Source organism: Narcine bancroftii, chromosome 3, assembly GCF_036971445.1.
Source record: "Narcine bancroftii isolate sNarBan1 chromosome 3, sNarBan1.hap1, whole genome shotgun sequence".
Taxonomy (NCBI): Eukaryota; Metazoa; Chordata; class Chondrichthyes; order Torpediniformes; family Narcinidae; genus Narcine; species Narcine bancroftii.
In genome coordinates, this window is record NC_091471.1 from 194617177 (window position 1) to 194643313 (window position 26137).

The window sequence follows — 26137 nt, forward strand, 5'->3', positions numbered from 1 at the left end:
TTGTCTTGAGCATTCTATCTCACTCCAATATGTGCTTCCTAGATGATGAGATGATGAAAAGGCTTTGGGTGCCAGGAGGAGAGCCATTCCCTACAGATTGTCAGCCTCTAAACACAATTATGTCTCTGCTGGCCACAAGGGATTTGCTTTGGAGACTTTCAAGGCTTTCTCTTAGTGCCCCCACCCACCTCCTCACTGCATATTCATTGTTACACACCAATAGCTGGAGGAAAGCAGGAGGTCAGGCAGCATCCATGGAAGGCAGTAGGTAGTCGATGATTCAGGCTGGAGCCCTTCATCGAAACTGAAATACAGAGAGAAAAGCCAGTACATGAGGACCGGGAGGGAGGATCAGGACAGAGGCCTGATGGACCAAGGAGGGTGATTCGTACACCTGGTTACTGTTCTGCATCTCCACTTGTAACAATGGACCATGGGGTTATGTGCGAAAGAAAATTGTGGCATGAACAGTTTTCTAGATCTGTAATCCTTTTGTAATGTGGAGGCTGTCTATCTAATTATTATGCTCAAGTAATACTGTATGGAAGTTGCAACCATCATGTCTAGGCAGATGAAGCCTCATTTCAACGTTTAAATGGAAAGCCAGGGTCTCTTAAAGTGCTGCAATCACACAGCACCTCACTGTGATGTCAGGTTTGATTATACACTCCTTGAGTTGAATTGAATCCTCAGTCCTCAAACTCAGATGAGGATTTTAAGACGAAGTCAAGGCTGCCACCTTAGCAGTTGAATAAGCTGCAGCCAGTGGAAATATTCTGTCAATGTGCATGGTCATGTGAATTTTTTTTCTTAATGGTCATAGGAGCTAGGTTACAAGTACAGCTTTAAAGCATGAGTTTAATGTACTGCTGTACAATCAGTATTGATTTAATTCCTGTGACTATTCTTAATAAATCTGAAGCATTGCGTGTTCTTTCAGTAATGGAGTCCATTAGTTTAGTCGAAGAGTTGAAGATATGGAAAGAGTACCATAGATTTCATAGTTTGTTTTTTTTGTAAACAATCTTTAATAATCACCATGGACTGTTGTTATTTTGCATGAAACTGAGAGTACCTTAATGCAATACAACACTACAAGGCCAAGATAGCCAACTGGAACAAAAAGGATTAAAAGGCCATGTGAAAGCAGTAGATTGCAGGTTTGGGGAATGCAGTTCTACGCTACAGGACCTTGGTAGCTAAAGACATAGTTGTGGAGTTTGAGGGCAGCAAGGAAGGAAGTTTTGTGAAAGTCTCTTACTGCTCCTGTTCTGTCATCCCTGCTGCTCAAGTTCTATGACCAAGTGATCACACAGCTCACCACCTTTCTCTTCTATCTTCCCACGTCTTTCCACCTATTATCCCTTACATATTAGACATTGCACATCTGGTTTCTCTCTCTCTCTCTCCTCCAAGCCCCCCCCTCCACCTTTTTATTCGGAAATCTGCCCGATTTTCGACACTCCTTGGGGGGGGGGAGAGAGGCTCAGACCTGAAACATAGACTGCCTTTTGCTTCCTCTGGATGCTGCATAACCTGCTGAGTTTTACCATCACATTTTTTGTGTATGCACTAGACCCCAGCATCTGCAGATTTTCTTGTTTGCCTCCAGGAGGCTTGTATATCTCTTAAGTTGAATGAAATTTGCATAGAGTGGAACTGTGAATGTCAAGAAAGAGGATTAAATAACCTGGTAAATAAGGCTGCCATTTTGTAACCTCATCATCATGAATGAGCAACTGGGAACTTGAGAATTCAAGTAGATAGAATGGCAGTAAAGTTGATGATCTTGGCTTATCAGCTTCTGATGGTGTAGAGAAATAGATCATGTTCTCACTGATGCACAATGAAACACAACAGCTGACTGATACTGGGGGGGGGAGAAGGCTTTGTCATGCTGTTGAAAGGGCAGATTGGTTTTGTCAGTTGCAAAATGGAGGAATTTATGGGAAATTGATGCAAAGAAAATTAAATAATTTCTGCACCTGGTGAGTGCGTTAAGAAAAGGCCCACGGAGTGTAGTATGTTCTACTAACGCAACTGCATATGGGTACATAAATGTTAACAGGTATATTCTTTTGAGTAAAAGATGGAAGTATCACCTGAAGCTCTGAAATATTGTTAATGTGCATTGAAGGGCACTCGTGTCAGTAGCCCTTTTTGTACTGAGAAGCCGCATTATTGCTGTACACATGACCTGCCTCTGGAAGCCTGCTTGCTTATTCATGAGGCGTTTTTATGGTGTAACGCTGCCTTGAAGTTGGCTCAATGAAAAAAAAATATTGAACTTGGCTTTTTATGGAGAAGGCCTTCAAGGTGGACCAGCGTTGCTTTCAACTCGCCAGCATCTGGAACCATCTTCCAGTGCTGAAGGAGACAGGGCAAGTGATACGGAGCTCTGCCCATCACCGCGCCGAGAAGGGAAAGCAGCCTATATGTGAAATGGCAACCGAAGAGCAGGTAAGAGTGCTGGTGAAGATCTGTTCAAGCAGTCTTAGGACTCCGGCAGATCTGCACAATGTAATTAGCAATGTAATCAGCATATGGGATTTTAAAAATCCTGCTCCTGGATTCCAGGCTGACAACGTCCGCCCACCGCTTTCAGCAGCATTGCTTTCGCAGAGGAGGTGGAGAAAGTTGCTCCACCTCTGACTCAGAGTCCGCTTCCTGAATCTGCCTTCAAAGCTGTCAACAAGGTAAATTAAGCAATGTAAAGACGAAGAATATCCACCTTTACATTTGCTTTTCCCCCCACTATAAAATGGCCTACACAGAACAGAAAAAACAGGTCGGTGAGTCCTTTTACACAGCAAGCTAGCTTCTCAAAGCAAAGAGGTGGGACATGTAGTACAGCCCTGTTCCACCTCTGACACTACCTACCTTGGCAGATTAAAGCTGGACAAGTTCAGACCCACAATCTGCCTTCGATGCGTTCACACAGCTAGGTGAAGCACTTGAAAGGGGAATCATACCCAGCTTTAATCATCTGTGTAAAAGGGGTAAATGTTATTTTTCAAGTCTCAAGTTAAATTTATTGTCATCTGATTGCACAAGGACAAACTGACAAAAGAGCGTTCTCCAGACCTTGCTACAAAATATGCAGACGTACAATACAATACACATGGAGGACAAGTATTCATATATCTCTCTCTCTTTGGCTTGGCTTCGCGGACGAAGATTTATGGAGGGGGTAAAAGTCCACGTCAGCTGCAGGCTCGTTTGTGGCTGACAAGTCTGATGCGGGACAGGCAGACACGGTTGCAGCGGCTGCAGGGGAAAATTGGTTGGTTGGGGTTGGGTGTTGGGTTTTTCCTCCTTTGCCTTTTGTCAGTGAGGTGGGCTCTGCGGTCTTCTTCAAAGGAGGTTGCTGCCCGCCAAACTGTGAGGCGCCAAGATGCACGGTTTGTGGCGATATCAGCCCACTGGCGGTGGTCAATGTGGCAGGCACCAAGAGATTTCTTTAGGCAGTCCTTGAACCTTTTCTTTGGTGCACCTCTGTCACGGTGGCCAGTGGAGAGCTCGCCATATAACACGATCTTGGGAAGGCGATGGTCCTCCATTCTGGAGACGTGACCCACCCAGCGCAGCTGGATCTTCAACAGCGTAGACTTGATGCTGTCGACCTCTGCCATCTCGAGTACTTCGACGTTAGGGATGAAAGCGCTCCAATGGATGTTGAGGATGGAGCGGAGACAACGCTGGTGGAAGCGTTCTAGGAGCCGTAGGTGATGCCGGAAGAGGACCCTTGATTCGGAGCCGAACAGGAGTGTGGGTATGACAATGGCTCTGTATATGCTAATCTTTGTGAGGTTTTTCAGTTGGTTGTTTTTCCAGAATCTTTTGTGTAGTCTTCCAAAGGCACTATTTGCCTTGGCGAGTCTGTTGTCTATCTCGTTGTCGATCCTTGCAGCCGACGAGTGGGGCTGATATTGCCTCAAACCGTGCATCTTGGCGCCTCACAGTTCGGTGGGCAGCAACGTCCTTTGAAGAAGACCGCAGAGCCCACCTCACTGACAAAAGACAAAGGAGGAAAAACCCAACACCCAACCCTAACCAACCAATTTTCCCTTGCAACCGCTACAACCGTGTCTGCCTGTCCCGCATCGGACTTGTCAGCCACAAACGAGCCTGCAGCTGACGTGGACATTACCCCTCCATAAATCTTCGTCCGCGAAGCCAAGCCAAAGAAAGAAAAGAAATATATATATATATATATGTGTGTGTGTGTCTATAGAGAGAGAGAGCAGTTCCTATGGTTATTCAGCATTCTCACTACCTGTGGGACGAAGCTGTTCCTCATCCTGGTGTTGCTGGCTGTGATACTCCTGTATCTCTTCCCTGATGGGAGCAGCTGAAAGATGCTGTGGGCAAGGTGGAGGGGTCCTCAATGATTTTGTGTGCCCTTTTCAGACAACAATCTGGTTGATCACTTAGATTGGATAGGGGGAGCTTAGCCAAGGTAATTGTTCAGATTGGCAGCAGTTGAATAAATGAGACGGCTGTTGGTGAGACCAATTTCAACAGGTAATGTCTGTTGGACCAACAACTTAACCAGTAAAATCCTACAGGAAGAAAAGGACCTGCCTTTATCTGATTTAATGAAAGTCAAAATTAAAGATAGTTAATAAAATCACAAAAAAATGCTAGAGGAACTCAACATGTCGTGCAGTGTCCATAGGAGGTAAAGCTGTATCGCTAATGTCAGCAAGTCCACACAGAGGATCATTAAAAGAGCTGAGAGGATGACTGGGATCTCCCTTCCCTCTGGTCAACATTTACTGAAAGTGCTGTCTAAAGTGGGCTCAAGGAATTATAAAGACCCCTTCCATTTAGCACCCAGCATCTTCAACCCACTACCATCAAAAAAGGTATAGGAGCATCAAAGTCAGGACTGCCAGGCTGGGGAATAGCTTCTTCTCACAGGCTAAGATGAACAGTATCCAGTAACTGACAATCATCCCCAAGATTTATGTATTTATTTTAATTATTTATGTGATATTGACATACTGCATATTGTTTTTGTGCATGCATCATGGTCTGGAGAGACACTGTTTCATCGAGTTGTGTGTGTGTGTATATATATATATATATGCATACACACAATCAGATTTGAACCTTGAACTTATTGTATATAATATGGAAATGGTGGCACTGCCAGATCCACTGTAACAGCAGCACTGATGCAGACCCATGGAGAGCAAGGAGCAGAGAAACAGCACTCCTGTGGAGTCCAACAGCCCATTAAAAAAGCCGATAGTAGCTTTATTTAAAATACTAGAACTGTGAGGTCTGTGCCCAAGATGGTGGCGCCTCTGATCAACAGCAGCAGTGAGGCTCCATGTAAGTGGAGGACTGGCACAGAGCACCAGAAAACAGGAAGATCGCCCTCCCCCCCCCCCCCCCCCCCATGTCTGAGAGGGAGAAGCAGAGGAGACAGCCCAAGGGACAGTGGCCATGGTGGCAGACCAGTGAGGGTGTTCTGTGGCTGAAAGACCCACGCATATGGTGAGCTGGTGACGACTTGAGGCGAGGAACCCACATGGGCTGCGGGCTTCTGGAGACTGCTGTCGGGGAATTCGCGCCGGGCTGTGGACTGCTGGAGATTGGCTCGAAACTGGCTGAAGGGGTACCAGGTATTGGAACTGGGACGTGAAGAGGATGCTGAAGGCAATGAAGGATTCCTGATTGTGTCGGAGGTTCAGATCTGGAGCTCAGGTTGCCAATGGTTTGGACTGGAGTCTGTGTGGCTATGGAGGCTGCGGGTGCACTGGAGGCAAATCCTTGGACACTCAGTGACTCTGAGGTGACTCTGTTTTGCTCTCTTTCTCTGACTGTAAGAGGTGCTTCAGGCAATTTCTGCTGATAGTGAATCTGTCTGCCTTGCAGCAGGCAAAAGCAATTTTGTGTAATATTACACTTTCATTACATGGCAATAAATTTAATCTTGTCATCATCATTCAGATGCCTTGCCATTCCGCATGGTCAATCATGTCCCTCCATCCATCACAATCTTGGACTTTCCAAATTGTAGTTGTTGCCTCCCCTGTTCTCCTTTGGTTAAGGCTCCGTCCTTGAGCTGAGTGCATAGTCAATGTTGAGTTTATGATTATTCTGGGAAAAAATATTGAAGTGGTTTCCCGTTGCCGCCTTCAGTTTCAGTGTCCATACTGGACGGGTAACCCTGGCCATTGATCCACAGATTATTCTGCCCAGTGTTTTTTAGTTTTACAACCATAAATTCTGATTTGTAGAATCTACTTGTTTTTTTAAAAAAAAACATCCACCATCTGCAATCCATGGCTTCATGTGACCCTGATCAGGAGGCTAAACAGGTACTACACCATGCCCAAAGGAGACCTGCAAGCTATCGGACAGAAGGAGCGCCTTACACCTCCTTTTGCTGAGCAATTGTTCAGCACTGATACTATTTGAATCTTGTACTTAGATATATGAAGAGTTTAATTTCTAATTGCTCTCTTTTATTTTGAAAGATTATATTCCACCCCTTGTCATACGAGTCACAACCAAATAGTTTTGTGATCTTGGGCAAAGATTTTAAATGTTGCTAAGTGTATCATTGCAATTCATTGATTGGAATTGCCATGTGGCCGGCAGCCCCATTTTTGTTTTTGCCATACGAGTTGCTGAATATGTGAGCTAATGAATGATGTCAAAATGCAGCGTGGTACCTGGATCTTGAGTCAACAGATAATTTCTTGGCCAGAGGGATTGGAGGATTGATAAATAGTGCAAAGATAGAGGAGAGTGAATTTAAAAATAATTAAAAATGTGAATTAAATCAATGAAAAATACAGGAAAGTAAAGGACTTTTTATTTTCCAAAAAAAAAGCTAAAGAAAGGTAAAACCTCGTTTTTTTAAGAAATAACATTCAAATCTTGGGGTTAAAAAAGAAAGTCTGCAGATTCTATGGATTGTGGTTTAATACACAAAGTGCTGGAGAAACTCCGAATGCATTCAAATCTTGGGCTTTATTTCGCTAACTGAATTGAAGCTGCACTATTTAAATTATTTGCTTTGAAGCTCAGAAGTTGATTGCAGTCTATTAATAACAGACTATATTAAAAAGTTCCTTGCACTATTATGAGACTTGTGCTCCATGACAAGTTTAATGTGCAAGTTTAGCAACCTTGTGACACTGGAAGAATGCAGTCTTGTCTGCAGTTGGTGGCCAAGGGAAGCAAATTGTTTGGCTGCTTGGTGCCAGTTCATAAATCATTCAATTGGTCCTTGGTGAATTATTTTTGCATTAATGATGGCAACTATTCACCTATTTTTCCTTGCTATTTGCATGAAATTTTCAAATTTCTACAGTGAAAAGCACTTTTTGTCAAAATAAAGATGTATTTGAGCAGTAATTCGCACTTAATAGCCAGCTGTGTTTGAGACTCTGATTTGCTTGCAATGTCAGGTGAGAAATGAAGGGAAAGTATTTTTAGCGCACTGAAGGAAATATAGTAACCCAGTTTGTTAGACCTTAAGGCTCAGTTTGTCAGTTAATTAATTCTTCAGCGAAGCTTCGCTTTCGGTTTATATTCTCTCAAATTAGTTTTGCACTTGTTCATAAGAATGTGCAATTGTATGATACAAGGGTTTGTAGAATAATATATAAACCTAATATGGATTAACCTGTTTAATATAAGGGTGTCAAAGGTTATATGGAGGAGGAAGGAAAATGTGGTTGAGAAGAAAATTGTGTCAAAAGCAAACAAACTCAATGGGCTGAATGATTTAAATCTGAGCCTACATCTTATGGTACTAAGAGATGTGCCAAGGCATTTAATTTTTAAACTGAAATAGCAATGTGATGGACTTCTGGGAAATATTTAACCTGTTAATATTGGTGATTATCTCATTGAATTGTGTTGTGCTATTGGTGAGGTTTCAATCTTTGATTAGTAAGGGATTGCTTAAGGTTGTATGTGGGTGGGAAGGGAAGGTTGAGAATCACTGTTCTAGACCGAATTGTTACTAAAATATTTTATTTGAGGAAAAATTGTCATTGGCCCATTTCCTTTTGGAGTTATGAAACAGTGCACATAACGAGTCAATGAAGTATGATTAAAACAGTGGTTTTCAAACTTTTTCTTTCCACCCACACACCACCTTAAGCAATCTCTTACTAATCACAGAGCACCTATGGCATAGGGAATACTTAAGGTGGCATTGAGTGGAAAGAAAAAGAACCACTGACCTAACTATAGCTTTGCAAATTCTGCTGTTAATTTGTGTTTCTCAAACTCTTAATGATTTGGATGATGGAAATTGTTGGCTTTGTGGCCACGTTTATGGGTAATGCAAAGCTTGATGGAGTGGTGCTTAGTGTTGAAGAAGTAGGGATTTTACAGAGGGACTTGGTCAGGTCAGGAAAGTGGGTAGAGAAGCGGCAGATGGGAAGTGTAGGGAAGTGTTTAGTAGAAGGAATAAAGAAGTAGACTTTTCTAAATGGGAAGAGAGTTCAGAAAGCAGAGGTCTAAAGGGATCCTGTTGACTTCACAATAAATTACCTCTTTGCAGGTTCAAGATTCTTTTATTGTAATGTAATAAAACATAATATTACAAGTAATTTCCTTTAGTTAGTGTAAGGCAAAGCATTGCCATTAGTATTGACTGGTGCCACTTCCAGTAAGAGAAAGAAGCAAAAGAGATTCCCATTAGAACCACGGACTATGCGGATGAAGGCTCCCTGCGCCTCGGGTGGAAGGAGAAATGTTGTGGCTTGGGCCAGTGGGTGGACCTTGTCCGAGAAGCGAGGGACCCACTGCAAGTAAAAGGAGAATAAGCCCAGGCACCTGCGGAGGGCCTTTAACGTGGGTGGGTGAGGTAGCTCCATTAATGGGCGCATCCTTTCTGGATCTGGGCCGATGACCCCATAGGCCACGATGTACCCCAGGATGGCGAGGCTGGTGCACACACTTCTCCTCGTTGTAAGTGAGGTTCAGCTCCCCGGCCATCTGGAGGAATTTTTCAGGTTAGCATCATGGCCACAGATAGTGATATGTTATCCAGATATGGGAACGTCACCTTTAGCTTGTGCGGGTCTACCGTGCGATCCATCACCCACTGGAAGACGGAGACTCTGTTCGTGACCCCAAAGGGAACTCAGCAGAACTGGTACAGGCACCTGTCCGCCTCTAGGGCGGCATAGAGCTTGTCCTTCGGGTGGATGGGAATTTTGTGATGTGCCATGGAGAAAACCCGGTAGCGGGCTATCTTGTTGACCGTGTCAGCTATCCTCGGCAGGGGGTAGGTGTCCAGTTGGCTGTACCGGTTAATGGTCTGGCTGTAATCTATGACCATCCTCGGCTTACTTCCCCCTTTGACCACCAGGACTTGGGCTCTCCAAGATATGTTACTGGACTCTGACAGCTTCTGCCAGGAGTCGCCACACCTCCACCTTGATGAAGTCTCTGTCTGCAGTGTAATAGCGCCTACTTCTGGCAGCGATCGGCTTGCAGCCTAGCGTAAGATGTGGGAAGAGCGCCGGTGGGGTGATGCGTAGTGTGGAGAGGCCGCAGGTTGGCCAGGGCTGGTAGGTTGGTGCACTGTGTAAGGTGAATGGAGGTTGGGGCCCCCCCAAAGGTAAGGGTGACACTCTGCAGGTGGCACTGGAAATCCAGGCCCAGGGAGACTGGGGCACAGAGTTTCGGCATGACCAGGAGCCTGAACTCTGTGTATGTCTCCCCTCCCACAGTTATATCGACTGAGCACCGCCCAAGGGTACCAACAGTCTTATCCTTGGCGGTGAGGGCGATCGAGCGAGTGGATTTTTAATCTCAGGCATGGTCTATGCTCGGGTGAATGAAGCTCTCGGTGCTGCCACTGTTGATCAGGCACTTTTTTACCTGCCTGTTAACTTGCACGTCCATCGTGGAGCGCCCGAGGTTGTGAGGGATATACCTGGTCAGAGTGGTGGCAGCCAGAACCATCTCAGGATCGGATTTGTTGCTCTTCAGCTGTGTGTGGCGGTTTACGGCATCTGGAGGTGTGGGGAGCGTCGGTAGGGTGGCCTGGTCATTGCCCACGTTGTCAACATCGGTCGTGGGGTGCGGCTTGCGGCAACCAATGACGTCCGGAGGCGTGGGGTGCATCAGTGGGGCAGCCTGGTCATCGCCCGCGTTGACCACATCGTCCCCATTGTCATAGGGGACCCTACGTATTGGCCGCTGCCTGGCCCAAGATGGCGGTGGCATATGGTGGCCTGCTGTGTGGCTGGCCTCCTTCCCCAGCTGTGTTCTTTGCGCCAGGGGAAGTGACGTCGTCAGGGCCGGCAGAAGTGACATCATTACGCCAGCCGGAAATGACGTCATACTGTGCGCTGGAAGTGCTGTCGCTGTAGTTCTCGGTGAGGGCGGGGGCTGGTCCATGTGCTTGGGACGCATGCTGCAATCGTCACTGGCGGTGCCGGATGCTGCACCATTGGGGTAGGGGAAGGTGGAAGTCGTAGTGGGGACAATGGCGCTGCTCGGCACGCGCATGTGGAGGGGTCTGCGGGAAAGGTGGGGAGGTCATAGAGGGCCGCTGAGCTGCCAGCTGGTTTTGAGAGGCACACTTTAGCAAAGTGGCCTTTCTTGCCACATCGGGAACAGTACTGGTTCCTAGCTGAGCAGTTTTGGCGCAATCGTCGGTCTGACCCACACCAGGACCCACAGTACTTACAGGGGCTCCAGGCATCTGGCGCAGCAACGTTCTCCTCCCCAGCTCAGTCTGGGGCTGCAGTGTGAGAGGGCCATGAGGGAGCCTGGGGGAACCTCGAATTGAAGGTTTCGATGTGCGGGGCTGCAGCTTCCAGGGTTTGGACCACTTCCACTGTCTTGGTCAGAGCATGGATGCTATCTTCCAGCAGCTTCTGCCGGATGGCCCTCGAGCGAAAGCCTTGGACGAAGGCATCCCGGATCAGCCTCTCGACCACCTCTGCGCCTACTCCGGGTTCAGCTAGACACGGTCAGGCCAACTCTCGCAGGTGTTTCAGGTAAGATTCAGCCATCACCCTGGGTTGCTGGGCTCGGGTATTGAGGAGGTACCTTGCACAGACTGCATTCACGAAGGGAGTTGTACAAGTTCTCGAGAGTGTCCTTGTGCTCTTGTATGTGGAGCAGCCTTTGGTTGTCTGGAAGATGTGGGGACCCAGCTTTAACCAGTGAAGGACCTGCCTCTTCCAATCTGAGTCCAGGATGCCGCCTGCGTGCGCCTCGACAGCATGCTGCCAGATCTCGAAGTGTGTCTGGGCTTCCGTGTTGCGTGGGTCGACTTCATGGCTCCCTGCGCTCAGGAGTTTTTCCATGGCAGCTGTGGGAAAATTTTGTGGATTAATTTGTGGTGCACTGTTAGCCAGAATCAGACACACACAAGGTAAAGATTTCCATAAAGACTTCCACCGAGCCAGGCTGGATGTAGCTGCAGTAACTCAGAGTGAGGCTTCGGGAGGCTGGCACAGGCTTATATCGCGGAGGGTGATTGACACGACCGGGTGGGGCTTGATCCCTTCAGGCCGACTGATTGACAGTAGGCCAGTTGTTGTCCTGTCCTGTCCCCTTACACTCCTGCAGGTACAGAGGTTGCCAGTGGTAAATCAAAAGTTCAAATTCCTATGATGGACAATGGAAAAGAAATTGGAGAAAAGGATTGACATTGACTGGGTCCCATTAGAGACTGATTATAGCTCCCTTGATTTTGTGAAAAATCAAAAATTGGTAACCAATACCTGTAGCAGTAAAATAACAACATTATCATGTCTAGGTTTAAACTTTGCTCATTTTGTTTTGCCTTGTATTCTCTGCTCATTTTGTTTTGCCTTGTATTCTCTGAATGGGTCTCATTTCTTTTAATAGACTTTTAAAATTAGTTTCTCCTTTAGCCCAACAATATTTTTCCTTCCGAAAGGTTTAGAGGAACAGCAATTGCTTTTATTTTCTCTTTCATGCAAATTATTTTTTCCATGTTTCTTTTATATTTTATAATGCTGGAGCATTGCAAGTAAACAACTGTTTAAAATGTATCTGTATCATTAACTGCTTTGGGAAGGTATTATTTTTGTATTGCCAGTGTTGTGAGTAGCATTTTCCAGGATTTCTTATGAGTGATTCTAAAGGATAAAGTTTAATACACAAAAGTGCTGGAGAAACTCAGCAGGTTGTGTGGTATTCGTAGGAAGCAAAGATAGTAAACATTTTGGGTATGAGCCCTTCATCAAAGTATGAACAAAAAGCAGGCCACTTTATCAATTTGGATGATGGATGGATGTGAACTAGAGAGAATGACAATCCTTTGTATCCATTTTCTCGGTGGCTGAGGTCATAGGCAGGAGATGCCATCATATTCTGTTTGTGTATTAAATGCAGGTTTGTTTGAATTTGAAGGTTAAAGTATGACTGTATCTTAAAGAACTGCTAACTAAGATACTTCATTCCAACCGCCATCATCTTCCCAATCACTGCATTAATGTGATTAGTAAGGATTTTTTTTTCCTGGCGTAACAGGGAGGGAGATATTTTCTGGTGCTGGTTGATTTAAAAAAAAATAATAATTTTCACTTTCCTTTTCTTCCCAGAAATTTCCTGTCAAAAATATTCTTTGCTCAATTCAATTAAATGATATGAATTTTTGGTCTTTGTGGGGGTTTGTCTTTGAAGATGGCCTTGTGCTGATGCATAATTGATTAAGGGATGTTCTGACTTCACTTGATATCTTGGCCCAGCTTGACAAATCAAAGGGCAAATGCTGTGATCACCTGTCACAACAAGCAAGAAAGAGCATTGAGTGCTGAATCTGAGTCTTGCAATTTAGAATCTGCTCAAGCAAGAACATTTCAACAGCTTGTGCTCAACCTCCTACCCATGCTTAGTGCTAACACTGTCTCGTGCTCAGAATTCCACTTCATGTAAATTTTATGTAATGTAGTTGAAGTTCCAGGTATTCATACAGGTTATTGAGGGTAATAAATGCTTGACTTGAGGGCACCCTACATACGAATGAGATCCCATGTTATTAAATCTAAAGTCTGACACGACATGCACATGTTCATTCCTATGAACAAGAGAACTAGTATACCCTCTCCATTTTTAGTAAATGTTCTTATCAGTCTTATGTGCCTTTGATGCCTTTCATTGTTGAATTGTGGTGATCGTTACCTTGTCCAGTTTTCATTATTTTTGATTTGAAGACCATATCAGCTTGTGTGTCAATCAAAAAGGAACCCATTTATTACCTGGGGTGGTCTGCACTGCTATGGTTTGCAATTTAAAAACAGCCTCCTCTTGTATGTTGAAAACTTGTATTCTTCTTTGGCTTGGCTTCGCGGACGAAGATTTATGGAGGGGTAATGTCCACGTCAGCTGCAGGCTCGTTTGTGGCTGACAAGTCCGATGCGGGACAGGCAGACACGGTTGCAGCGGCTGCAGGGGAAAAATGGTTGGTTGGGGTTGGGTGTTGGGTTTTTCCTCCTTTGCCTTTTGTCATAATCAACTGTGAACATCATGGACAATTAGCTTTTTTTTTAAAGTAGTAGGTCACACTAGTTTGAATTTCCTTAAGGTTGTAAGCTGTTTTTCACTGACAAAAGGCAAAGGAGGAAAAACCCAACACCCAACCCCAACCAACCATTTTTCCCCTGCAGCCGCTGCAACCGTGTCTGCCTGTCCCGCATCGGACTTGTCAGCCACAAACGAGCCTGCAGCTGACGTGGACTTTTACCCCCTCCATAAATCTTCGTCCGCGAAGCCAAGCCAAAGAAAAACAGTACAACTCCAATTATCCAAAATCAGATTCTCTGAAATCCTCATTTATACAAAAAAGAATTTTAAATTGAGGGTAAATTAGGTTATCTGAAACAAATCAGAAAGCTGCATTTATCCAAATTTTTTTCAGAGCTGAACTGACCTTCCGGGTTGAAAAAAATTAACTCGACAGGTAATTCCCTCCCTTCTCTCTTTCCATTTTTTTCTTTACCTTCCCCTATTGACTTTTTTCCCCAACTCTCCCTCTCAAATTACATGCCACTGTCTCTCAGCCGCAAGTGGTCAGAAGAATCGAGATAGAGACCTCCTGGCAGCAGCGGGGACATTGGGCTCCTGGATAGGAGTGGAGCCTTGGTGGGGAGGTGTTGGTGATTGGTGGTGGCCAGCATTTTTTTTTGGTGAGAATTAAACATTATTTTAAATGTTGAAAAGTCTCCCTTGTTGTTTGTTGTTGTTTAAACGCTATTACAAGAGATTTGCTGTTGTTAATGGGCTTTTTTTTAAAATGACCAGTTATCTAAAATAAAGTTTATCCAAACATAGGCCCAGTCCATATCATTTTGGATAATTGGAGTTGTATTGTATATAATTGTACTGATCTTAGAAATATTTTCACTGAAGTACAGAATAGTATCAAAGAAAATAATTTAAGCCATTAATCTTCCATGAGCTTTCCTGTGCAATTCAATTATTTCAACACCCTCTTGATATTCTGGTTATATTCTTTAAATATTACACAGTTCTCCTGAAAAATACTATTGATTCTATTCCTTGCAAGTTGATCATACACTCTTACCCAAACTACATGTAGCACAGGCTTTTCCTTGCACCTCTTTTGGTTACTTTCCAAGTTACCTTAAATTTGACTCCTGGTTATCAATACTTCAGATATTGAACACATTATCTTATCTTCAAGGATAATGTAGACAGTCAGCCAGTAATTCCCAGCTGGGTTACATTGTCAGTTGTGTAGATTTAGTACAGTTTATACTATGTCTTTCTTCATGAAATGCAGGATCCCATATCCTTTTACTGTTTACCTATCCTGCTACTCAGTGACATTTATGTAGATGACCCTCTATTCAGTACTCTTAAGTGTACTCCTGTAAAAAATATTGTCAAGTTGGGGCCGGGTAGCCTAGCTCTCCTCAACCTCCCTAAGAGTGCCTTCTTGACTAATGAGGTGTTGGGGTCCAGAAAAGGACATCCGACATATACCCACCAAGGGAACTTTGTGCTCTCCTCAATGGGGCCAGTGATGTGCAGTGGAGAGTGGTTGACCTTTATCTTCCAGAAAATCACAATCATCTCCTTGCCTTGTCCACATTGAGACTCGGGATGTTGATCTTGTACCATTTGACAAACTCCCGATCTATATTTTATCTGTCATATTCTAGCAAATGTTCTGTTTACCCTTGAAGTCTCTCTGTTCAGTCTTTCTCTTATTAATTTTTCTATCAAGCTTTGCTTCACTTACAAACTTCTAAATGCGACACAGTGCCTCTTCCCCCATGCTCCCCTGCCACATCATTGAACCATATGACAAACAGCAATCGTTCTGTTAACGATTACTGAGGTACTCCAATACCTACTACTCTTCAGTCTGAAAATCAGGTTTTGGGCTTTCTTCCCCAGATTAGTTTTGTACCCTCCTGGTTACTGACTCTTTATTCATAAGCTTCAATGTGTCTAACAAGCAATAGCTAATCGAGCATCTTCTGAAAGACCATAGCCCATTGCGTTACCAATAAGCACATTTCACACTGCATGGTGGAGCAAAGTTAAAATTGTACCAGTCGCATGCTTGAAAGATGTCAATAATTCATATTATACCACAAAAATCAATTGCTTACCAGTGTGCAGGATTAGTGTCCACACTAAACCCAAATGTGATCTAGAAATATAATAATTGAAAATCTACCAGGATTATTTCTGCTGTGATGATTGGTTTAAAGTGAGAAATCACAGTACTTTTAACTAAATTTCTGACATAACAACCTCTGATGTACCTCTTTCTCACACATTTTTAATAGTGGGTCCTCGTAGCCATCTCAGTGATAAGTCTCCTGATGATCTGGCAGTGTATTGTCTGGTGACTGACAGGTCCTTGGTGTGTCGCAGTGGAAGAGATAATTCTTTATGGTAGAACTGTTGAGTCGCACAACACAGAAAAAGGCCTTTCAGCCCAACTTGTTCATGTAGACAAGGTTGAATATTGAAATTTGTCATACAGTATTTGCCTGCATTTGGCTAATATCCCTCCAAACATTTCCTTTTCATATTCATGTTTAAATGTCTTTTAAACGTAATTGCATTGCACTCTCTGGAAAAAAAAAAGGTTGCCCCTCGGGTCCCTTTTAAATCATCCTGGCTAAAATTAGCTATCTCCAGAGTTGGTTTGTTCTCCACTTTTTTTTAGAAGCTTTGCATCAACAGTTTTAATTAACCCCTTAGCCACAGACTGTGAATTGTGCTTGCTGTGTTCCTGGCCATGGAAATATGAAGTTTTCTCCAGCTGCAATCCTGCTGAACTTGTGACAGATTATCTATATTTTAATACATTTTCAATAGATCATTGGTCCATAATTAAATTCACGACATGTGAGAAAAATACATCAAGGAAATGAATGAAGATAGCCATCCTGTTCATTTTAACCCCTTAAATCTGTGTATTTAGTGATGCAGTCCATCATCGTACATTTTTATAAGTAGAAAGTATTTTATGTGGTTACCGCACAGTACTGGAATTGGTCTGTACAAGACTGCAGGAAACTGCAGATAGTTGTGAACACAGCTTGGGCCATCACACAACCATCGACTTCCTGCTACTTTGGGAAAATAGCCAATTTATTAAAGGACCTTTCCCACCCTGGTCTTACTGTCTTCCTCCCTCCCTCATCAGGCAGAAGTGCAAGTGAAAATGCATATTGCTTGATTCAAGGACAGTTTCTTCCTGCTGTTATAAGTCGTATGTAAAGCATCTCTTGAATCAAAGCCTACCTCACCAAATGCCCTGCACTTTTTTTTTGTTAATTATTGTTTTCTGTAGCACTAGAATTGTACATATTTTGCACTCTGCTGTGCTTAAGTACAGTTGACTTGTCTGGGAGCTTTGTCAAGGAAGTCTGCTTAAATTGTTCTGTGCTATAATTGCCATTTCCCCACATAACACTCATCTCTGATATAATTATTGCAAATGTGTTCTTTGATACCTGAAAGAATACAAATGACAGACAGTCATCGACAGCAATTATTCCTCATACTAATTATCGAGCACAAGTTTAACTTCTGTCTTTTTCAATATTTTATTAGATTTTTATATAGGAATATATTCAGAAAATATAAAGTACTTACTGTAATTATCATTACCATTAAAGGTCATGAAAATGATTGAAAAAGGAGCCCCAAAATTTGAAAATTTTAAATTTAAAATACTTGTTGAACATTTAACTTCTGCCATTTTTAGTGAAATATTTAGAACTATAAATATTCTATAGCTGTTTTGTGAATAGAATTGATACTGTTTATGAAGCTGGTGCTTTCCTACAGATTCAAGTTCATGGCAGAGATTAACTGGTCAACACACTTTTTAAAAAAAAATCTTTGGCTTGATTGTTTTCAAATCTATGGAAAATTAGTTTTGCCTGTTGCCTGCCCATTTTTCACCTGATGTTTAGAAGTGGAGAGGCTCCTGCACCTATGGGATACCCCTGCTTTTTGTTGTGTGAATTGGACAGTGTAGAGTTTGGTAAAGCAGTACACAGAAAACATTGGTCTGTGAAGGTGGGTGGAGAAGAACTATTCCATTGGTGGAAGAGTCAGGAAGCCAGACCAGAATGAAGATGTCTTGACAAAAGGACCAAGAGTGGCATGAACAAAACTTGATGAGTGTCTGCAATACATCGCCAAGGAGTAGTCGGGTCAGTTTTCATTGTTGTATTCAAAAGGGAAGTGAACGCCTATCAGAAAGAAGAATTTTCAGGGCCACAGGGCAAGCGTGGGAGAGTGGCTGGATTGCTCTTTCAAAGATCTGGTTTGAACATGACCGGCTAGACTGCCTTCTGTACAGTAATCACTCTGATTTGGTTAAAACACGAGTAGCAGCTGCTGTAACTTTCATTTAAGGGTGAAATACTAAAAACATGGTACATTCGGCTGGACAAGAGGATATGTTTGTGCCTATTAGGCTTCAGTGCATTCTATCGCCTAATTGTTTTCAAAGTAAGAGATAGAATGTGGGTTCTGTAGTAGGAACTCAAAATTATTGTTTCCAAGAGAGAGAGTATTTCTGTCCGTGCAGCTTTCTCATAGTACTGTGCAAGAGTTGTGCCTCTGAGACAAGTTGGACTGTTAAAAATTTCAAATTTATTATCATGTGTAACCAGACAAAATAATGTTTATTCAGACCATAGTGCACACATACACAGAATACACCACACATAATAATCACATATATGCATCAAGATAAAATTTAAAATAAGTATTTAGAACTATTTGGAATGATCTGCTCGGTCACAGAATACTATTCATCAATCTCACAGGCTGTGAGAAGAAGCCATTTCCCAGCCTGGCAGTCCTGATTCTGATGCTCCTGTACCACTTCCTTAATGGTAGTAGGTCAATGATACTGTGTGCTGGTTTGATAGATCGTCAAAATGGTTTGCTGCCTCGTAGCTAGATTCAGATTTACAGATACTCCCCAACTTATAACCTGCGTGATTTATGACCATCCATACATATGACTGAAAAAAAAAGTTGTGTAATTTTTTTAAAACAAAAAAAAATGTAAATAAAAAAATTATGCTCAATCATACATACACCAATGCTAACGGTCACATGCATATGATAATGACCATCAGACGACGTCCCGGCATTTCTCTGTTCTCAGGATAAAAGAATGCTGTTGGGAGCGTGTGGGGCAGTGGAATCAGTGTGGGGACTGATAGTGGGCTGTCGGGAGAGTGTGGGGCAGTGGGATTAGTGTGGGGATTTGTAGCGGGCTGTCAGGAGAGCACAGGATCAGTGTGAGGACTGATAGCAGGCAGTCAGGAGAGCATGGGGTCAGTGTGGGGACTACATGGATTACTAACATATTTGCGTCCATTTTGAGATACCACTGGTTGGTCAGAATGGAACTGGGAACTGTCGGGAGTATCTGTTTTGTCAGAGTACATACATGGCATCACATAACGCTGATTCTGTGCAATATAGAGAAGAAAAACAAAATGCAAAAGTAAGAGTCCTTAAATGAGTCCCTGATTGAGTTTGTTGTTGAGGAGTCTGATGTTGGAGGGGAAGCAGCTGTTCCTGAACCTGGTGGTGGGAGTCTTCTGGCATCTATACCTCTTTCTTGATAGTAGCAGTGAGAACAAGTGCTGGGTGGTGTCTATCCTTGATGATTGCTGCTGCTCCCTGACAGCAGTGTTCCCTTCAGATGTTCTCGATGGTGGGGAGGGTTTGCCTGTGATATCCTAGGTTGTGACCACTATCTTTTGCAGGGCTTTAGCTCGTGGTTATTGGTGTCCATGAAATAGCCAGTCAGCACATTTTCTACCACACATCTGTAGAAATTTGTCAGGGTTTCTGATGTCATACCAAACCTCTGCAAACTCCTGAGGCAGTAGAGGTGCTGACATGCTTTCTTCACTATGTCATTAGTGTGTTGAGTCCAGGAAAGATCCTCTGAGTTACTCCCAAGAACTTAAATTGCTCACCCTCCCCACCTCTGATTTCCCCCATTGATCACTGGATTTCCCTTCCTGAAGTCAACAATCAGCTCCTTGGTTTTGGTGATGTTGAGTGTGAGGTTGTTGTTGGTGCACCATTCAGCCAAGTTTTCAGTCTTTCCCCCTGTATGCCGACACACAGTCAAGGATGTAAAGTGAGTTGAGCAGGGGACTAAGAACACAATCCTGTGGTGTTCTGGTTTTGAGGAAAATTGTGAAGTTGTTCCTACCAATCCACAATGTTGTCTAGAGGTGAGGAAATCAAGGATCCATTTATACATTAAGGTGTTGGGTCCCAGGTCTTGAAGTTTTCTAATCAGTTTTGAGGAGATGGTGTTAAATGCTGAATTGTAGTTGATAAAGAGCATCCTGATGTCTGCATTGTTGCTGTCCAGGTGTTCCATATTTTGTGTAGAGTCAGTGAGATAGCATCCACCATAGACTTGTTGCCATGATAGGCGAATTGGAATAGATCCACGTCGCCTCGGACAGGAGCTGATATGCTTCAACACCAGCCTTTCAAAACACTTAATCGCTGTTGATGTGAGTGCCACTGGTAGAAAGTCACTAAGGCAGGTTACCATACTCTACTTGGGCATGATTGACACCTGTTTTAAACAGGTGGGTACCTATTGACTGCAAGGCTGCTTTTTTACCCCCCAAAGTTTATAGTTGTATAGAGGTATGAATAAAATCTGTACACTGCAAAAGAAGAGGGGCAAAGGATTGCAGGAATCTCGAACAGCAGCTCAGATTATCAATCTCATGCCTGCGGGAAGAAGCAGCTAAATAATACCCAGACATTGCAACATATTGATTTAAAACCAAATTTTGAACTTGTGTTATTTTTGTGAGGGGGGGGGGAATTCTACTCTGGTGTCATCTGTTTTCAGTTTGTAAGAAGAAAGATTAGAGTGACTGAACTTTGTAACCAAGAAAGATAATTAGCACATACAAATTTAACCTTAAATGAAAAATGGATTGACAGCAGTACTCCTTTAAAGTAGTTCTTGAGATTTTTGTATCAATGGCCAAGCACTCATGCGCAGTATTGGGGGTGTTGGCAAATGAGGTTTATAGGAGAAATCCTTGGAATTATTCTTCACTCATAATGTGAAGGTGTTTTGTTTGTCAACTGTCTGTAATTGCTTGGGAAAGTTAGCCAAATTCACCAAGAAATTGTGTACCAGTCCATGTTTACAAAATGCAATCTTGTATGATTCACTGAATGATGTTATCAAGTTTACCTGTGTGCCATTGTGTTGGTTTTACCACGGCGTTTTCAATTGATCCCGTCCCAGTTATGGCAGGTGGCAACATGTGGATGTGGTCTGAAGCCAGCTGTTAACGGTATATACTGTGGCATACTTCGAGGTTATAACTCGGGAAATAAGACACACACACAAGGGGTGCGGTTGACACTGATTTAATGAACTGGCTGCTCTCTTTAATGGCCAGGGGCTCCTACGATTACCGTCATGAAAGGAACATTATTTGAGTTGACTGGGAATGGATGCATTAGGGAGAGCCAGTTGGAGAATTCTCTCTGGGAGGGAGAAGGATCTTGTCAAATTGGTGAATTTTTTTTTGTGCATGAAGCCACTAAACTTCCCCCACCCTTACCCAGAGCAACAGCAAAGAACTTTTGGCAAGAGGATGAAGTGCAGTAGCCTGGGATGATCCTGAGGGTACAAAGCCAAGAGTGTCTGTGACCCAGGCTTCTTGAGTAAAAGCAAACCAGGCACATGAAGTTCATATTTCATCAAGGACAAAGATTGCTGTTTGGGTATTGACACAGTGAACAATTTTGGGGAAATTCATTAAAAGAAACTTGATGATTCTGTGCGTGAATAAAGTCCTGTTGGTTTTTAGACTCTAATGAAGCAGAAAGTCTTGTGATAAATTAATTTCGCTGCACTTTTGGTCCAAGTAAAAATTGACCCAAGTAAAACTGAAAATACTGTTAAAGAAACAGGAGTTGAATTTCTGAATGGATACTAACACACCCATAAATGTGTGCTAAATTCCATCTTCGGTTGTGCAAGGGAGTTCTTGGCCACATTTTTATCAGTATTATCATGTCTTTGTCTCTGCATGGTGAGTAGATTTGAGCTTTCTCCTCTCATCCCAAATCCTGTCACAGATTTTAAATCTTGTTCTGGCAGAATGTCTTTTTGCCAATTATTTGTTTAAAATATTGCATTCAGGGAAAGGTGAACTGCACCTGATCAAATACTCCCCTGAAATTTAAGATTTAGGAGGACATAGCTGAAATATTTTGCAGTTGTTCTATTGATGAGGTGTACAGATTTTCCAAAAAAAACTGTTTGCTTCCTTCTCAAAAGAAAAATGTCAAACTTGGCATTAAGCAGAGTTTGAGAATAAATTTATCTGCAGTCATTTGTTGCTCAATTTGTACATGATTTCAAATCTCTGCAAATTGAGTCAAAGTGGGAGATTGCACCAAATTACACTGTTGTGCTTGTAAAATAGTTCAAAGTTATTGTCAGAGTGCACACATGACATCACATGCAACTGAGATTCTTTATCCTGCAGACGAGATAGAATTTCTACATCTGAATAGCGCAGCAAAAAAACTTGGGTAAAGATACCTGTTCAAAGGAGAGAAATATAAATAAATAGTGCGATGGAGAGAATGAATATTCAATAATAAATTATGTGCAAAGTAAAAGTCCTTAAATGAGTCTCTGAGTTTGTTGTTTAGGAGTCTGGTAAAAGGAGAGCAAGTGTTCCTGAACCTAGTGGTACAATTCTTGTGGCACCCATACCTCTATCCTGATGGCAGGAATTATGCATTATTTATGATTCATTTTCTTAAACACGTGGATTTATGGCAATGAGAAAGCATACAGGAGGGAAATAGATCAGCGCATCGAGAGGTTTCACACCAACAACCTTCCACTCCATGTTAGCAAAGCCAAGGAGATGATTTGTGGACTTCAGGAGGAAGTTGAGAGAACACAATCCATTCCTCATTGAGGGCTCAATAGGGGAGAGGGCCAAGAACCTCATTCCTGGCTGTCATTATCTCTGAAGATCTGTCCTGGAGCCTCCATGTCAATGCAATCACAAAGAAGGCTCACCAGCAGCTATACTTTGTGAGGAGATTTCATATGTCACCAAAGATACTGGAAAGCTTCTACAGGTGTGCCGTGGAGAGTATTCTGGCTGATTGTGCCAATGCTCAGGTCAAGAATAAACTCCAGAGAGTTGTTAACTCTGCCTATGACATCACAGGCACTAGACTTCACTCCATCAAGAACATCTAAAGAGGCAGTGTCTTAAGAAGGCAGCATCTATCCTCAAGGACTCCCACCATGTCCTCTTCACTTTGCTTCTTCCCCTCTGCCATCAGATTCCTGAATGATTAATGAACCAAAGACACTGCCTTTCTTTGACATTCGTGCACTTTTTATTTTGCAACGTAGTTCAGATGAATATTTGCACTGATTTGCTGATGCAAAACAATGAATTTTGTGACTTTTTTGTGACAATAAATTCTGATTCTGCATTATTTCAATAGGAATCATGAAGCAATTTGATCCTTCAAATTTAAATTGAATGAGGTGGAACGAATGAGACCTTATTGTCAGATACACAAATGCAATGTACAGATGAAATGAATGTTTTGCAGCAGCTTCCTAGTTGTGTAAAGGAGTAATATCTGGGATCTCGAGCAATAAAGAACAAGCAAAGAGAAGCTGGAGGGACTGGATGTATGGAGAAAATTGATTAATTAATATTTTGGGATGGGACCCTTTATCAAGATAAGTACTACATGTTATTAAACTAGTTATAAATCTGGCATCATAGATTGGCTTGATGGCTGTCATTTGGTCTGCGCAGTCTTTCTGTACCAAATCAGGTATGTTGTCTGAACCCACTGCCTAGTGTGGGTTCACCTTGGATAGGGTTCTTTCACCTTGGCTGCAGCTATGCAGAGCCCATTCATCAAGGAGACACCGCTTTCTTCGGCATCATCCTGTTCTCATCGAACAGTGCACAGAAGATGTTTAGTTTGTCCAGAATGAAGGCATTCATGTCTTTAAATTGCAAGGTTAACTTGCGATCTCTTGATCTCTTCCCACATGTGCCTCATGTAGCTGGTGTCGCGCAGCTGTATGTGGATCCTCTGCGCACCCATGCTTGGCATTCTGGATGCACGGGAAGAGTTGAGCCCTGGCTGATCTTAGTGCTATCTTAGCTCCTGTCCTGAAGGTGACATCACAAGCTCTGAGAAGTGCCTGGACCTCTGCATTCATCCATGGATTCTGATTAGCCCTGGTTGTGGAGCATTTGATCTCAGTGACATCCTCAATCCACTTGCTGATGTAGCCAGTCACTGAGCTCGTGTATTCCTCTGTTTACATGACTGTTGTAGATGGCAACTTCCCTGAAACAGCTCCAATCCGTGGTCTCAGCAGTCTTCTAGCTGTGGCCCCACGAACCAGACCACAGTAGTCTGTATGCTGGGGTTAGCAGGACTGATTTGTGATCCAAGAATGAGGGCGAGGGGCAGCCTTGTATGCACTAGGGACGTTGGTTTTCACCTGATCCGCGGTGTGCTTTTTTTTTGGTGGCGAAGTTGTCGTGCTGTTGATACCTCGATAGGATAGTTTTCAGGCTGGTGTGATTGAAGTTGACAGGACCTGTCAGCATTCCAGTTGTCACGCTGAAGATTTGTGCTCCATAACCAGCTCTAGCTCAAAGTAGAGTGTGACGTTTGCGTGTAAATACCAGCCTCTACCTGGTAATATGGGAAATTATCCAGATACATTCAAACACATGATTTCTGAATTGCTACTTCACTTAGTCCATTCTCAATCATTGGGCAGTGACTGGTATTTATTACCATTTATTTTAATTTCCATTGCCCTCCTTTGGGTTTCACTGGGACCACTGAGCTGGGATAAGGAGATGACTTTCATAAGCAAAGTGATGGTCAATATTCTTGACATTATCAAAGCCGAATCTAGTATTGAGCAGTCAGGGTATTAGGCATCAGGAGGATAACTTTTTTCAATGGCTAGAGTCCTATCAAGTGCAGGAACATTGTGATTGTTACAGATCAATCATGGTACATCACTGCAGAAATTGCTCTGTGCTGCTTTAAACGCCATCTTCTCATGTGACCACTAGACATGGAGAGGGGAGGGGAAAAATCCAGGGATATGCGGATGGAAGAGGTTGGACCAGAGAGGGATGGAGATGAGAAAGGGTTGTCCCATCTGTCCTTTTCAAACAGCTCTTTCCCAACATCCCTGATGACACCACTATTGTCACAATATTGGATTTCAATACTGATGCCCTTTGCCTCCACCTCACCCTACTCTACTCTGTACGACTCATCTTCCACCTGCCTTTCCCTCTTGCATCTCTCATTTTGTCTGGCACCTACCAATCAACTGCTTCTGTCACTGGTTCATCACTGATCCCTCACTAACCTATATCCAACCCCTCACACCCTGACCACATAATACTGAGTAACTCCACTCTGTTTTGAAGGGTTCTTAATCAAAACCGTTGACCATTCTTTTCCTCCCACTGATTTTGCTTGGCCTGCTGAGTTCTTGCAGCAGATTGATTCCAAGAGGGGACATCTAATGGACTGACATTACTAAGGCTCCACCTAGGAATCACCATTGACCAGAAACTCAACTTAATTGACCAGCAACTATGGTGAACGTCTTGTTCTAAAACCCCAAAATCTCTCCACTAGCTACAAGACAAGTTGGAACTGTGATTGAATATGCCTGGATGAGTACAAATCTGATACTTGGCAAATTACACACTATCCAAAACAGCCCACTTGTTTAGGTCAGTGATGGGGTACTAAACATACATTTTCTCCACCATTGTGCATACAGTGTATAGCGTGTACAGAAAGCACAATAGTTATTGCCCATCACCTCCCACACGTGCATGAAAGTGTTGACTGGGGTGGACAGAGCAGTTTTAAAAAAGCATTTGACATTTCTTATCTTCATTGGGCAGGGTATTATGTTGGAATCTCATGACGCATTGGTGAAACCACATTTGGAGTACTCTGGGCTATGCAGTTCTCTCCGCCGAGCTATGATGATAATGAGTTTATTGTCACATACATTGTATAATTTACATTTGCACCAAAAATCTTGTTGCAGCTGAATGAGTGTTTAGTAAAAAAAAATTATAGAATCAACTTCAAAAATGACAGCATGTAGTGTACACACTATGATAAGAGTGGAAGGAAGATACACGAGGAGTCGAAATTGAAAACTGCTTTATTCCACTGGCAGCTCTGCTTATATGGGCCCCCAGCGCTTATGTCAGGGCCCCGCGTCATTGGACCATTGGTCTCGGGTTGCTCGGCGTTCCTGCCGGAGTTCCCCATTTTCCCGCTGTGTGGAGATCACTTGGGATGACAGCCAGTGTCACCCCTAGGTCCACGCGGTTGCCACGTTCGTCGCCCATTTTGCAGGTTGGTTCGCATCTCGTGCTGGCTGCTACACAACCCGCCCCAGAACCAGTGACTGGGCCATTGTCCTTAGCCTTCGTTGGCCTGCCCCTGTGTTGCAGGGGTGGAGTGGAGACCAGCTCATCACAGTCCAAATATGCCGGTTTCAGGCAGTTGACGGTAAAGGTTTCTTCCTTAC

General features: G+C 43.2%; 1 protein-coding gene across 3 annotated transcripts in view; it reads left to right on the forward strand.

Annotated features, from left to right (window-relative positions):
* Positions 1-26137, forward strand: part of ap1ar (adaptor related protein complex 1 associated regulatory protein) — a 102812-nt gene that overhangs the window by 11831 nt on the left and 64844 nt on the right. The window contains exon 2 of one of the 3 annotated variants that reach the window (XM_069926190.1): positions 10863-10991. The exons of 1 other annotated variant lie outside the window; for it this stretch is intronic. In XM_069926190.1, coding sequence (XP_069782291.1) covers positions 10863-10991 — 129 coding nt within the window. The remainder of the gene's footprint in view (positions 1-10862; positions 10992-26137) is intronic. One more of the 3 variants, XM_069926191.1, reaches the window with a different exon arrangement.